This window comes from Melanostigma gelatinosum, assembly GCF_949748355.1.
Source record: "Melanostigma gelatinosum genome assembly, chromosome: 16".
Taxonomy (NCBI): Eukaryota; Metazoa; Chordata; class Actinopteri; order Perciformes; family Zoarcidae; genus Melanostigma; species Melanostigma gelatinosum.
In genome coordinates this window covers 21,032,564-21,047,980 of record NC_136649.1, presented here as the reverse complement: position 1 = coordinate 21,047,980, position 15,417 = coordinate 21,032,564, and the positions used below count along the sequence as shown (strand labels likewise).

Sequence of the window (15,417 nt, the reverse complement as noted above, 5' to 3'; positions counted from 1 at the left end):
AGCAGCTAAAACCGTTTGGTTCATGCATTTAGAGATTGGACCATGCAGACTTAAAGTCACTTTAAAGTCATTTTAATCTGATCAGAAACATTTGCAGCCTAGTTAGAAAATAAAACCAAAATCTATTTACAATCGTGACAACTAAGTGAGTAAATCACTTCCGGTTGAAAGCTTTGAAAAAAGACCATCATTTGGACAGTTCGGTTGAATTAACTTAACATGAAGCTTGACATCATTCAACTCAATGTTTTAAGTCACAATAAGTTCTGAAATGTGCCTAAAAGTAGCAAACAAACTTTAAGTTGATTGTATTTGAAAGTGAGAAACAAAATGTAGTGGTAAACTCTTCACTATAACAGTGTATAAAGTGTGCTTTATAATGAGAACCGGTGCTCCAATAACATGTGAGCTGTGAGCAGATAAAAGAGGAAGTGCGATCAGCGGAGCGAACGGAGATCAGCAAAACCAAAGATCACACCAGGTTTAAGAAAATATTGTTATGTCTTGTAATTGGCAGGGTGGGGGGGGGGGTAGTCTGAAGACAAGTAAGGAAGGAATGACGGGGGGGGCAAATTGAAACGACACCACTTTGCACTTTGACAATCGGATTCGGTGAGTTTGTTTAACCCGACAGGCCCTCAGCGAGCCGCCTGCTCTTACACACTCATTAAAACGATTATTCACGACCCGTCGAGTGTTTTCTTGCTTGTTCACATGAACAGGTTCAATTTTTTTTTCAAATGAACAAAACTTTTGACCTGGATTTAGCTCCATACGAGTCCAAGTTTCCTTAAAGTGGCAATCTTCAACATTTTTATTTAAATATATGTCTGTTAAATCACCATCTATAACAATGGTATTGCAATATATTTATATGTTTTTATGTTTGTATTATGAACTGAGTGTCTTTGGCGACATTCATGGCAAAAATGGTGAAGTTTCTCTCCATTGTAAACAACAAATGGAGTTATATGAACACCGTTCTAAAAATATCATGTTAGCGCCCAGAAAGACTCCAGACTGGTTGTTTGGTTGCTATCAGAAGCAATTTGGGGTTTCAGTCATGTGATACCAGAGAGTCACCAACAGGTACAGCTGTCAGGGACTTTAAATATCTCCGTTGTATTTGACTTCTCTCTTCCACTAGATGTTAATATTGTACTTTTCATTCCACTACATTGATTTGACACAAAAACATACGTTATTAATTGTAAAATGTTATAAAGCAACATGCTATCCATTTTGGTGAATAATGGCTTTAAGAGTACTTTAATTACATTTTTCTGTACATTTTACTTGTAACTGAGTATTTACTGCACTGTAATACTGCTACTTTTAACTTTAATAAAGGATCTGAATACCTCATCCACCACTGACGACAACTGCTCATTTGGTCTTTGAAAGTTAAAACCTTCAAACAAAAGAAGAGGAAGAAATGTAGTACAGTGAAAAGTACAATATGTACCTCTGAGATGTAGTACAGTAAAAAGTACAATATGTACCTCTGAGATGTAGTACAGTAAAAAGTACAATATGTATCTCTGAGCTGGAGTACAGTAAAAAGTACAATATGTACCTCTGACAGGTAGTACAGTGAAAAGTACAATATGTACCTCTGAGATGTAGTACAGTACAAAGTACAATATGTACCTCTGAGATGTAGTGCAGTAGAATGTACAATATGTACCTCTGAAATGTAGTACAGTAGAATGTACAATATGTACCTCTGAGATGTAGTACAGTAAAATGTACTATGTGTACCTCTGAGATGTAGTACAGTACAAAGTACAATATGTACCTCTGAAATGTCGTACAGTAGAATGTACAATATGTACCTCTGAGATGTAGTACAGTAGAATGTACAATATGTACCTCTGAGATGTAGTGCAGTAGAATGTACAATATGTACCTCTGAGATGTAGTACAGTAGAATGTACAATATGTACCTCTGAGAGGTAGTACAGTGAAAAGTACAATATGTACCTCTGAGATGTAGTACAGTACAAAGTACAATATGTACCTCTGAGATGTAGTGCAGTAGAATGTACAATATGTACCTCTGAAATGTAGTACAGTAGAATGTACAATATGTACCTCTGAGATGTAGTACAGTACAAAGTACAATATGTACCTCTGAAATGTCGTACAGTAGAATGTACAATATGTACCTCTGAGATGTAGTACAGTAGAATGTACAATATGTACCTCTGAGATGTAGTGCAGTAGAATGTACAATATGTACCTCTGAGATGTAGTACAGTAGAATGTACAATATGTACCTCTGAGATGTAGTACAGTAAAAAGTACTTGCTTCAGGACACTTATATTAATCACAACAAAGGTAATATTTTGAATCTACACAAAGGATGTTAACTGACCACAGTGAAGTCTGAGCTCCTGCTGTGTGTGTGTGTGTGTGTGTGTGTGTGTGTGTGTGTATTGTGTGTGTGTGTGTGTGTGTGTGTGTGAGTTCTGTTGTCAAACTGCTGCAGGTGCCTCATCTGCACCAATCAAATCCAGATTAGCCGTTTAAAGCAGAAAGACATTCCCGATGTTGATCGTCGTTGATCGACAGTCGGCCCAACGAGGCCGAAGAAAATAATGGAGACTTTACACACACACACACACACACACACACATTCTCACCGTACACTAATGCTAATTATTTTTCGGTATTTATATCTCGCTCTTTGGCCTCAAATCAGCTTTTTGTCTGCTCTGAGGTCACATGACAGCAGCAGGTTTAACTGACCACTAACGCTGGTCAAACACCAGTAAACTAGAAACCAGAGAGCTGCATGTGCCCGAACAACTTCATTGTTCCCTGTGTCAGGATTCAGACACTGAGCAACCAGCAATGGTTTCATCATCACAGATCTCACTGGAAATTTGAGCTGATTTACACCAAAATAAAGTCATTATTACTGTAGACAGGCTGGATTCAACCAGGCTGGTTTTCACATTAATCTAAACATTTACCGGAACATTAACCGGAACATTTACCGGAATATTAACCGGAACATTTACCGGAACATTAACCGGAACATTTACCGAAATATTATCCGGAACATTTACCGGAACATTCACCGGAACATCAACCGAAATATTAACCGAAATATTATCCGGAACATTTACCGGAACATTAACCGGAACATTTACCGGAATATTAACCGGAACATTAACCGGAACATTTACCGGAATATTAACCGGAACATTTACCGGAACATTAACCGGAACATTTACCGAAATATTATCCGGAACATTTACCGGAACATTATCCGGAACATTTACCGGAACATTCACCGGAACATCAACCGAAATATTAACCGAAATATTATCCGGAACATTTACCGGAACATTGACGGAAACTTATACCAGAATATTTACCGGAACACGGACCGGAACATTTACCGAGACATTAACTTGAATATTCACCGAGACATTAACCGAAACATTAACCGGAACATTTACCGGAACACGGACCGGATATTAAATGAAAAGTTAACTCAACATTGACTTGAAAAGTTTAGAAAAAAGGGAAATTTCATTTGAAATTCATAGTTTTCACAGTTCGTGTCGACAGAAACTGTGTCCGAATAAACTATGTACAAAAACTGCGTAAGTCACTGTGGTATTAATACGTTTACTGTTACAGAGTATTGTTATTGTGTGGTAATAGTACTTTCATTGTAATAGAGTATGGCATTAGTATTTGTACTCTACTCGGTATCTGTACTTTTACTGTTACAGAGTATTTTTACTGTGTGGTACTAGTAATTATACTGACACAGTGCATATTTCCACAGTGAGTACTGCATAAGTACTAATAGTAGAGTACTTGTATCATTGCTGCACATTGTGACAGTTGGAACCCTGAAAACAAAGCTCAGAATAAAGTGAAGTGATTTCAGTGAAACACTTCCCTGTAAAGTTGCAGAACTTGCATGAAAAGGATTAAAGTGACTTTAAGTGTGGAGACACTTGATCCTACACTTCCCAGAATGCAACTTAATCTGCTATGAGCTTTGAGTCTGGTCGTCTCAAACCCGTATTACCTGGAGACCACTTGGCATTTTTCCAACACATAAATATATTTGAACTACACTTCTGTGTCCCTTGAACACATCGTGCAACAGGAAACAATGAGAAACAATCTTTGTTGAGGCAGTTGGTTAAATGTGAAACTTAAAACAAAGAAGCTCGTTTTTATGCTTTTGATTTCGCAGAAAAGTTAGAAAATGATGCATCTGAAATAAAACTGGAGTCAAATAAAGTGTAAACATGTTGGAGACTTGTGTTAATGTGGTTTAAAGGAGAAGTTCTCTGTTTCTCAGACAATCATTCATTTAGTCTCTTTGACTAAATGAGAATATTTACCACTAGAGGTGGAAAAGTCTTCTTTTCTTTATGATTGACTTCAGTTTTAACAAACACACATTTTAAATATACTTGAAAGGTGTTCATGCATTTTGTAAACTTGATATTTTATGGCTCTGTATGAAGAGTCCAGTACCACTGGTTCAGGACTCAAAACTCTCAGTTCTGGTCTCTAATGCAGAAACAAGATCAACACAAAAACAGATTGAAAGAAATATCATTATTTAACAAAAAGAAGAATTAAACTAACTTTAATACGGTTTGATCTCTGTAGTTTCTATCCAACAAACAGGAGGAAATAGAGCATGTGTTAGGGACTACTTTCAGCGGCGGATGAATCCACATGTGGTGCTCCAGTGAGTTTTTGAGTCAGAATAAAGTACAGCGTGTGTTTTAATGTTGATGAAGGTTTTATTCCTCCATTATTAATGTGAGTTAAAACGTCACATATCAGTTTATTCTCATGAACACAGAGAATAAATAACGTGTAATAATTTAGTGATGCTGAGACTCTATGCTCCTCCTGACTAGTAATATAACTATTAATATCATTATGATGTTGTCTTTATCAATGTGTGTACTTTAAAATATTTACAACTAATACAGTGAGGAATGAAAACTGGTCCTCAAACATTAACAGAAACATTAAAACCAGCTGCTGCGACCTGATCACCTGAGACGATGGGATGATATCAGTACGCTGATCTCGCACACACGCACGCACACACACACACGCACGCACACGCACACACACACACATAGAGAGTTTGTAATATTAACAATATTTAATATTCTATTTCCATTTTGTTTAATTCAATATTTTGAAGTTTTAAATATGTAGTTACTGAAAGTTAAATATAAATATTGTTGTTTTTATTTACTTTAATTTAATTTAATTTAATTATTTATATGTTGAAACGTTGGTGACAAAATGTTTGTTTCTGTAATAAAACAAACTGATATTATTTATTTATTTTGTTGTTATTTTTCCATGTTGGAAAGCAAATTTAACCTATAAATAAATAAATAAATAGATAAAAAATACATTCTGAATCATTTTTGACTTTTGTGATTATATATTTAATGTTTGTATATTTATTATAAGGAGACTTCTGTGGTGCAGAGAGAGAAGCTGACCCAACAAACAATGAAGCAGCTCATAATCATAAATCATTAAATATGAGTTATTACAAACAGGTTGGATATCCGGTGAGCTTTGATGTCTTACGGGAAGAAACCGGAACTTCTCTCCGGTAAGCTCCGTTACCGGAGAGAAACTCAGCGGGATCCGCGCGAGTCGTTTCATCTCATTCATTTTCTGACGATAAAATAAAAGACTTTTATTTTGTTAAGGATTAAAGCTATTTATTTTATTTCCGCTTTGAGTGAAACATCAGAACTACGAGGCTGCGCGAGGCTTTAAATCTGTGTGATTTAAAAAATAAAATAAAATAACGAGTGAATTCATATGAAGACCACGTGCTTCTCGTCCACGTCACACACCTCCCTGTGAGCGCAGGTGTGAGCAACACGTGGTCACGTGGTGTTCGAGTCATCATGTCACATGGTAAAAAAAGACGGAAAACACCAAAACACAGCGCGCGATGCGGTATAACTATATAAAACACAGTATAATATATAAAAAACTGAATAACAATTAAAATCTATATATACCAATATTTGTAAGAATAATGTATTCCCCAAAATATGTTTATTTCTGTTTTCTTTCATAATTAGTAATACACTGTTTTGATTTCTTCAAAATAAAGATTTGACATCATTATTCACATGTTTCATTTCCAGATTTTATTTCCAGTTTTATGATTTACTAGAATTATGAATGAAATGAATGAATGAACTGCTGCTATTCATGCTGATTCAATATTTTATTCATTATTACACTTTTAGATTTGTTAAACTTGTTTTCTCCGTTTTTACTCATTCACACATATTTATTTATTATATTCTGTTTGTGAATCATGTTTAATGTATTCATCTTCTTTTATCCTCATTGATGAAGAGAAATGTTTGTTGTCTTGAAATTATTTAAGAATATAGAAAATATTGTGTTTGATTATTAATCTGCATCTACGTGCAAATAATCACAATAAATAAATAAAACAATACGAATTATCTTCCAATAAGAAACATTCACTCTTAATATCTGATGTTAGAGTTTCTCTCTTCATGTCTGATGTAGAACCTCAAATCATTTCAACAAGACGTTTAAATGATTTAATATTATTATTATTATTATTATATATTAAGTATTTTTACTTCAACATTTTTAAAATTCGTTCTTTTCACTGCAGGTTTTGGTCACAGACGTTTTTCTAAGCGTCCAGATCAGAGGTCTCTTGTGTTTAATGCCTTGCTCAGAGGTTCATATGACACAGTGAATGTGGAGCTTGTGGGGCCCCTGGTGGTCTGAGGCCCCTGGAGGTCTGAGGAGGCCCCTGGAGGTCTGAGGCCCCTGGAGGTCTGAGGAGGCCCCTGGTGGTCTGACGAGGCCCCTGGAGGTCTGAGGAGGCCCCTGGAGGTCTGAGGCCCCTGGTGGTCTGAGGCCCCTGGAGGTCTGAGGAGGCCCCTGGTGGTCGGAGGCCCCTGGAGGTCTCCCATCTTGTTGGTTATTAAACCTCCACTTTAGTTAAATTATAACCTTTGAATTAAATACATTTCATATCATAATTTATAGAGACTTCATGCTTTTCTCGGTTGTTTTTATCCATAAACTGAATTCGTTCAGGTTTCAAACTGACTAGATGAGATTTAAGACGTCACTTCTGCCTTTTTCCTTATTTTCCAACATTTCAAATACACTAGAATAAATATGTGAATTTTAAAAATCATCAACAAGCGAAAATAATCATGAGTTGCAGCTCTAATTTAAACTATGACACAATCATGACAATGTTGACTCAACAGTAGCTCTAAATCATAAACAGTCATAATTATCTGCATTATACAACATATATATATATATATATATTATTATATAACATATATATTATTATAAAGGCTGTTCCAGGAAGTAGCCTGACTTCAGTCAGCTGACCCTCCATGTCCCCTGACAGCCAATCACTGCAGCCGCCTTGAAGCCTGAACCCGTTTGACCCACAGAGACGATGTATCACCAGTAAAATGTTTCTCCTCCTCGTGAATCCTTCTCGTGTTCAATCCCACATTTGACTTCTGACACATTTCAGACCATTTTCTGAGATCAAATACCAACAACGTCACCGCCAAGCAGATTGTTTTTGTTCAGTTTTGGTTCTATTTTTGGATTTAAAGTCGATATAGAAACAGGATGAAATTGATTTTGTAATTTTAGATTGTTATATGTGATTTAAAGGAAGAAAAAGGTGTTTTTCATTTCATCTTGACTTTAAGGTTAGAAAAAAGATCATTGTTTGCGTTTGAAAAAATAACAATGGAAAAAATAAAACAATACAATGTAACGAAACGACGTAACAAGTTAACGCAACAACTTAACGCAATGCAACAACTTAACGTAACAACTTAACGTAACAGCTTCACCTAACGTAACAACGAACAATGCAACTTGACAACCTAACGCAACAACGTAACATGCAACTTGACAACCTAACGCAACAATGTAACAACGTAACAATGCAATGTAACGTAACAACTTAACAACTTAACAACCTAATGTAACAACATAACAACATAACGACGCCACAACGCCACAACGTAACGTAACATCACTTCACGATGTAACAACTTAACGTAAAGTAACAACATAACGCAACGTAACAACAACATTTAACAACGTAACTTAACAACGTAACATAAAATAACATAACATTACGTAACTTTAAAATATTCATTCATACAAAGTCACCAGTGAGAAGACCATAGGTTTCATGTACTGAATATATAGTCCTCTACTTTATAGGGAAAAACTTCAATCTCCATTGATCAAGGCCCTCAGATTACATAGATTTACTCCATTCCATAACAGGGTAAAATAACGATGTGACGTGAGTATGACACTTAACGAACGTACAGCGTAGTGTAACAGCGTAGTGTAACAACCTAACCTGATAATGTAACAGCCATTAACAGCATAAAGAAAGAACAACCACCCTCAGTAGAATTACATCATGTTAAAAGCAAGTTTTCATTTTGGCTTCACACAGGACACATGTTTTTTTTCAAGGCTTTAAAACTTCACAATAAAACTCCTGAAACTCTGCTGCTATTGAAACATTTCTTAGAAGCACTTAAGAAGATCGTTTTTCAAAGACCAGTCTCTGACTTCATGCCGGCTTTTTACAATTCACCAATTTGGTGCCATCATTTTCTTCTCAAATTTGTCTCAATGTTGATTTATTTGTCACGTAACTTCTGGACTTCAGTGGTTATGTTAATCCAAACTCTGATCTTATACTAAACCTAACTGAGTTGTTTCCTGAGAAGACAGAAGTCTATTTTGAAAAGACTGAATGCGTGAAACGAATGCACATCATCACGTGTGACTGGACTTCAGTAAAACCTCCACAAGTCTGAAGTTACAATTTTGTGGCAGAAAACCCAAATGATGATGTTTTGTGTCAAAATAGAAACTCATCACTGAAGTCTGTCTGAAGCTGCTTTGTGACTTGAAGAGATGTTTATTGACCAAAACAAATAGTTTTAAGTAAGTTTCATGATTGAATTTTACGTTTTGGTCTTACATTAAAACCTTGTATTTAAATATGCGTCTTTAAAGGCTGTAACATTTAAGGAGATCTATTGGCAGAAACGGAATAGAATAACAAAAGTCTGTTTTTTAGTGAATGATTACCTGACAATAAGAATAGTTTTGTTTTCGTTAGCGTAGCGTTGATTGCATCTACATACGGAGCGGCCACCATCTTTCTACAGAAGCCCAGAAGGGCCAAACCAAACACTTAGAGAGACGTTCAACGTCTGACACACGAGAAGTTTCAGTTAGTTGCAATCTGCAGCGTCACCACTAGATGTCACCGGATGGAACACGCAGCACCTTTAAAGACACAAATCACGAATCTTAAACGTGACGAAGAAGCTTCTGAATGAACTCATGCAGCTGCGTTCGACGGGAATTTAAAAGAGAAATTGAAGGACTTGTTATTTCTGCAAGACTAAAACTTTCGTCTGTATTTTCCTTCCTGCAGCTCAAACAGCAGAATAAAAAACATCAGAAATATTTTGTGTTGCAAAAAAGAAAAGAGAAAGAAAGAATCCCCCCCCCCTGTCCTTCTGTTGCTTCTTTTGTCTTTTGACTGCTGGTCACCCCATTTAACACGGGGCAGATAGCATCAGGAGGACAGAGATTGGGTTCCCCGGCAGCTCCATTGTTGGGGGGGAGAAGGGGGGAGTAGGGGGGAGGAGGGGTTCTTGCGTTACAGTCGGACTCGTTAACTCGCAGCCCTCTTTTAGGAAATGAACAAATTGCTGCTGAAAGTCTGTCTTTGTTGTTTGGGGGGCTGATCTCAGAACAGCCGACAACAAACAACCCGAGAGAAAATGAGAGCGAGGCCGACCTGAGATCAGCTGATAGGAGCTCCAGAGTCTGAAGCTTAAACTGATGGAGAGTCGGATATTAATATGTGTATTATGGTATCGTGCAGCTGGTTTTATTCTTTAGGTTGGTGCCAAAAAATAAAAATTGAAATTGAAAGTGTTTGTTTTTTTCTTCCTTATCTTCAAACATAACAACAAACGTCTCCAATAGAAACCTGGTTTGGGGTTTTTTGAAAGCTGATATCAAAATATTTATGATTGTTATCAGTTACTTACACACGATTCTGTTAACAAATTTAATTTGATGTTAAAAAAAATCTCAAAATCTTTTAGGAGTTTTGGATTTAGAGGAAAACTGAACAATAATACCGAAAGATATTTATTTCTTACTTTAGTGCGTTTTCACAGAAACTGGATTTAAAACGTCAGAACGTCAAAACTGGTTGTGACTCATTTTGGTCGTTAAAATCGGATTTTCAGTTTTTTAAGATATGAAATATCAATATCATGAGATTATCTTGTTCATGTCATTAAGTTTCAGCTTTTGGAGTTTTAAGAGTCCGTGTTTGTGGATTTAGATCATTGTTGGACTCTGAAAACCTGGTTTGGGTTTTAAAGATACTTTAAAACATAATTAACAAAAACACGACAATCACTTTTTTAGAGCAGACGATGAACGTGAATCACTCAAAAGTATTTCATTGTTTGCCACAAAATGTTAAATATTGAACTGTATGAATTTCAAACTTTTAAAAGCTGAAGTTGAACATCGGTTGTAATTTGATGCCAAAAGCATTCAAATGAAACATGTCGGGATGTTTTATGGAAAAAACTCTTATTTTGTATGTTTAAGAGATTTTCTGTAAAATGTCAAATATTCAAAAATAGTGAAGTTGTTGTAAAATAATGAAATACATTTGTTCGCAGCAGGTTTGACCTTTGACCTGCAGACTGACTCAAACAAATCCATTTTAACAAAAACAAAATGAACTGAATACATAAAAATGGTCACGTTCACGTGGCCACGAACAGAGAATAACGAGCTTTAACTCAAACTAAAACAAACAGAAACGTTCACGAGACGTTTGTGAGGATCAGCTTCAAACAGCAGCACGTGATCGTTATGCGGTCACAGTCACCCCGAAACATGCAGGAGGACCTCAGGTGAGGAGGAGGAAGAGGAAGAGGAGCAGCGTCTGTCTGCACCATCTGATGTTAATAAATGTTTCTTTAAAGCTGCAAGTTTATTTTATGTTTGAATGTGTAAAATAAATATAGATATATTTATAAATATATATACAATAAATACCATATATATATATATATATTTATATATAGTATTTATATTGTAGCGACCCTGTACAGTAACACAGAACGTTGAATGTGCAGAAAACAAACCGGAGAAGAGAAAGAATACAAAATAAAAACTCAAATTCTGATGTAAATGTGACTTTCCTCAGAACTAAATGTTGAGTCAGCAGATTTAAGGAAGAAATAATCTGATCAGATTTGATCTGTAAACAAAGGAGTGAAAAGTTAATGAGGCAAAACAACTCAAATGAACCGAGAAGATCAAATAAAATATTCTCATTTATAGAATGAAAATATGAAGATTAATGCAGAACAAGAATCTGTAAAAAAATGAAGTTTAGTTTTAAGGTGAAAAATCAAAGAAAACACGCAGAGATCAAAGGAGCCGACAACGAACCGAACAGCTGATCCTCAAACAGGAAGTATCTTCTATGTTTCATCTTTAAAGAACCAACAAACATCACGGAAACACCGGAGCAACACCCAGAACCAGGACCAGAACCAGAACCAGGACCAGGACCAGATCTAAACCAGACCTATACCGTAGGAAACTGATCTGATGACCGAAGGAAGAAAAATCTGCTTTTTATGACCAATGTTTCTGAGTTTGATCTGATAATTCAAACGAGGAAACGCAGAGCAGCGACATTTAAAGTGAAGCAGAAGAAGAAGACAAACACACACACAGAGAAACATCAGATGTTTGAGTTTAGAGATGAAAGGACACACACACACACACGCACACACACACACACACACACACACAAGCCGGAGCTGAAACAAAAACACACCACGTGACCAAAAGTGTCCAGTTTTCTGCAAGTTTACAGAATTTCAGTTGATGAGATTTTAAAAACCTCAGCTGTTAAACGTGACGACAGTCTGCGGGAGTCCCGCACAGGAAACCCCGCACAGAGCCGCAGGCCGCAGCTTTGCCGAAGGACCGGATGTCTCTCAGTCCTGAACGACCTGCTCGCATCTTTTTTCACCCAAACGCGTAAATCTGTGTGCGCAAAAAGCTGCTGCGCATTTTTCCACCAGCGCGCGTGCGTAAACATCAACAACAACAAGCAAAATAACCCAAAACACAAACAGAGAGTCCGGTTCTGTGTCTGGTGATTTAAAGTGCTCGTTCTTCCGCAGAGGCGCGTTCACAAAACACACAATGTAAGCTTCAATCCAGACAAGAACAATAAATTAAACTCTGAAACTTCAAAATAAAGATTTTAAAAACTGTAACTAACTGTCGGTGTGTGTTGTGTTCAAGTACCTGGTGATAAAAACAGACAACACGGACGGCAGGAGTGAAAGAAGACAAAAGCATCTGCGTTAGTTATGAATGTAACCTATTCTTTTATTTGTATTTTTTTATGATTAAAACATTTTTTTCTCTTTTTTTAACTTCTGTAAGCGACAAACACGGGAATAAGAATAAGACCACAATAGTATCACAACCATGAAAAATTGTTTTTAGAGACGACAATAAAGGACAATCATTCCAAGTATTATTAGATAATGAGGCGCTTCTTCTTCGGGGGTTCTTTACATTGTTCTTCCTTTTGGAAAAGAAGGAAAACCCCAAAAAATTCAAATTACAAATAGACATTTTCTCTCTCTTTTACTAATCATAGAAATAAAAGAAGAAGAAGAAGAAGAAGAGGTGTGAAGGTCGCTGTTAGCGGCGATCACGTTTACAGTCAGAAGCACCGCGGAAAATATCCAACAAAACGAGACGTTTGCGTCCAAAACAGAATTCATGTTAAATTCACGCTGTTTTCCAACGCACCTAAATGTTTCATCTAAAATAAAAACGAGAAGGTTTTAAGGCGAAGAGCCTCCAGCGGCACCAGCACACATTCCCCTCTCACATTCCTACTTTAATTAAGAAACGAAGAAGTGAAGCTCGTTGAAATGGACATTTTCTGCAGCTGCGTGAGTTCTACTACAACAGAGTCTTTGGTCTCTAAACGTACATGAAGAGTCTAAACTGCGGGATGAAGAGCAGCCGCGCGCGTTCACGGCGGGAGTCGTTAAACAAACACATTTCAATGCTGCAAAAAAAAAACAATGTGTTTTAAATGTAGTCAAATAAAATCATTTTTCTGACCCGCACGAGACCTGATAATACTGCAAACATGCGGCCACAAAAACCGGCTAGAAATATTATTATTATTATTTTAACCTTTTTTTTTAAATCTGAAAATTAGACGAAACTATTTTAAATACACATTCTATGAAAAGTAAAGCCTCCGACAACAAGAACAGAAACAGCCTCCCAGCATCCTCTCGGTTTTTTAGCTCAGGTCACATTGCACGTCGCTGACACTTTTATACAGACAAACCCGACACGTATAGGAACAGACGGTATGTACACAGAAAGTAGACCTGCAGGAGAAGAAGAAGAGATAATAATAATAATAATAATAATAATAATATTAAAAAATACCTGGAAACGTCAGCGCTGCTTTCTGTGAGTTTCTCTGTTGCTCTTTTTTGTTTCTCCTCTTTTTTTCTATAGGTAGTTTATAATAATTTTGTAATTGTTTTTTACAATGTAAATGTTCAGTGTAAAATGTTCCAACTTACAGTTCCAGTCATTTTACGGGTTTTCATGGATGGATGGAGGGTGAGGGTTTCGGGTGTTAGTGGATCAGCGGGTTGGAGGTCGGACCCTGAGTTTGATGCGTAAAATAGTCAGACAAACCTCCGGAGAGTCCCGAGGAGAAGACCGGCAGAGAGCCGGACAGAGTCTGCCGCAGAGAGTCACACTGCAGCGAGGAGGACGGAGCCTGCGGGGAATTGGAGGCCGAAGCCCGGGCGGCCTGCAAGGAGCCGACGCCAGACTGCGCGGTCATCGACGGGTGCGGCACATGGGGGAAAAAGTAACTGGTCTGCCCGGCCAGCAGGTTGACCGAGCACGGGTTGAGGGAGTACGTGGCCCCGGAGCAAGGCACGGAGAGGCCGCAGGGCACCGCAGAGGCCGCAAGGGCCGCTGCCGTCAGGTGGTGCGTCGCGTAGGGGAGATCCCCGCTGACCAGCCGGTCCATGCTGAGCCCGTTGGAGGACGGGAACGACGAGTGGCTGTTGCTCATGTTCTGCGTGAGCATGGTGCTGTAGGACATGGGGTGACCCGGGTAGCCCGAGGAGGTCCCGTTGTAGCCCAGGGCGCTGCCGGCCCGCGGGTGGTGCAGTGACAGAAAGGGGGACATGGGCCAGTACAGGGATCCGGCGCGGTCCATAAAGGTCAGCCCGGAGGTCAGCCGCGCGCCCCGCTTAAAGGCCAGCTTGGCCCGGGACGTGGTGGAGCGCCGCCGCAGCTTCCCGGTGGTGCCGCCGATGAAGACGTCGTCGCTGCTCGGGTCCAGCATCCAGTAGTTCCCTTTGCCCGGGTCGTCGTAGTGCCGCGGCACCTTGACGAAGCACTTGTTCAGGCTGAGGTTGTGCCGGATGGAGTTCTGCCAGCCCTGTTTGTTCTCCCGGTAGTACGGGAAGTTCTTCATGATGAACTCGTAGATGCCGTTCAGGGTGAGCCTCTTCTCCGGACTCTGCCGGATGGCCATCATGATGAGCGCGTTGTAGCTGAACGGAGGTTTTTCGTACTTGCCGCTCTTCTTCTCGCCGTCTTTCCCTCCGGCGTCCCCGTCCTTCCCCTCCTTCTTCTCCTCTGACTTCTCGTCCGGGCAGCTCTCCTGGCTCGAGGAGTCACTTTTAGGATCCGCTTTGCCGTCCTGCTGCGCGGCCGGGAGAGGAGCCTTCTGCTCGGCTTCGTCCGCGCCGCCACCGCCGCCGCCGCCGGGCCGGTGGATGTGGTGGAGGTGGTGGTTCTGGTGGTGCTGGTGCTGGTTCTGGTGGTTGTTGTTGTCGTTTTGCACGGCCTCCGGCACCAAACTGTTTATACTGAACGACGATTTGGGAATCATTTTCACCTCTTTGCGCTCTCCCATATCCAACATCACCGGGCAATGAGGGGGGAAAATAGCAACGAGCAGAAGCGACGAACACAGCTGGGTCTCAATCTGTCCGGTCTGCGCCCGCGAACCAGGACGGGGAGGAAGGAAGGGGGGAACGACAGGAAGAAAGAAAGTATAGCCCAACAAACTATTTCATGTTCGGTTTGGGGAGAAAAGAGGAAACACAACACACACACACACAACACACATGTACACACACATCGATAGGAGACAGATAGCTGCAATTAATTAAGGAGCCGCAGCCACTAAA

At 38.9% G+C, this 15,417-nt stretch overlaps 1 protein-coding gene across 1 annotated transcript; it reads right to left on the bottom strand.

The window, feature by feature from the left end:
* Positions 1-13,838: 13,838 nt before the first annotated feature.
* On the bottom strand, positions 13,839-15,149 carry foxg1a (forkhead box G1a; the record flags this gene model as incomplete). Its single annotated transcript, XM_079285966.1, has 1 exon — positions 13,839-15,149. One exon carries the CDS (start codon positions 15,147-15,149, stop codon positions 13,839-13,841), a length of 1,311 nt encoding a protein of 436 aa, XP_079142092.1.
* Between the last annotated feature and the right edge of the window lie 268 nt (positions 15,150-15,417).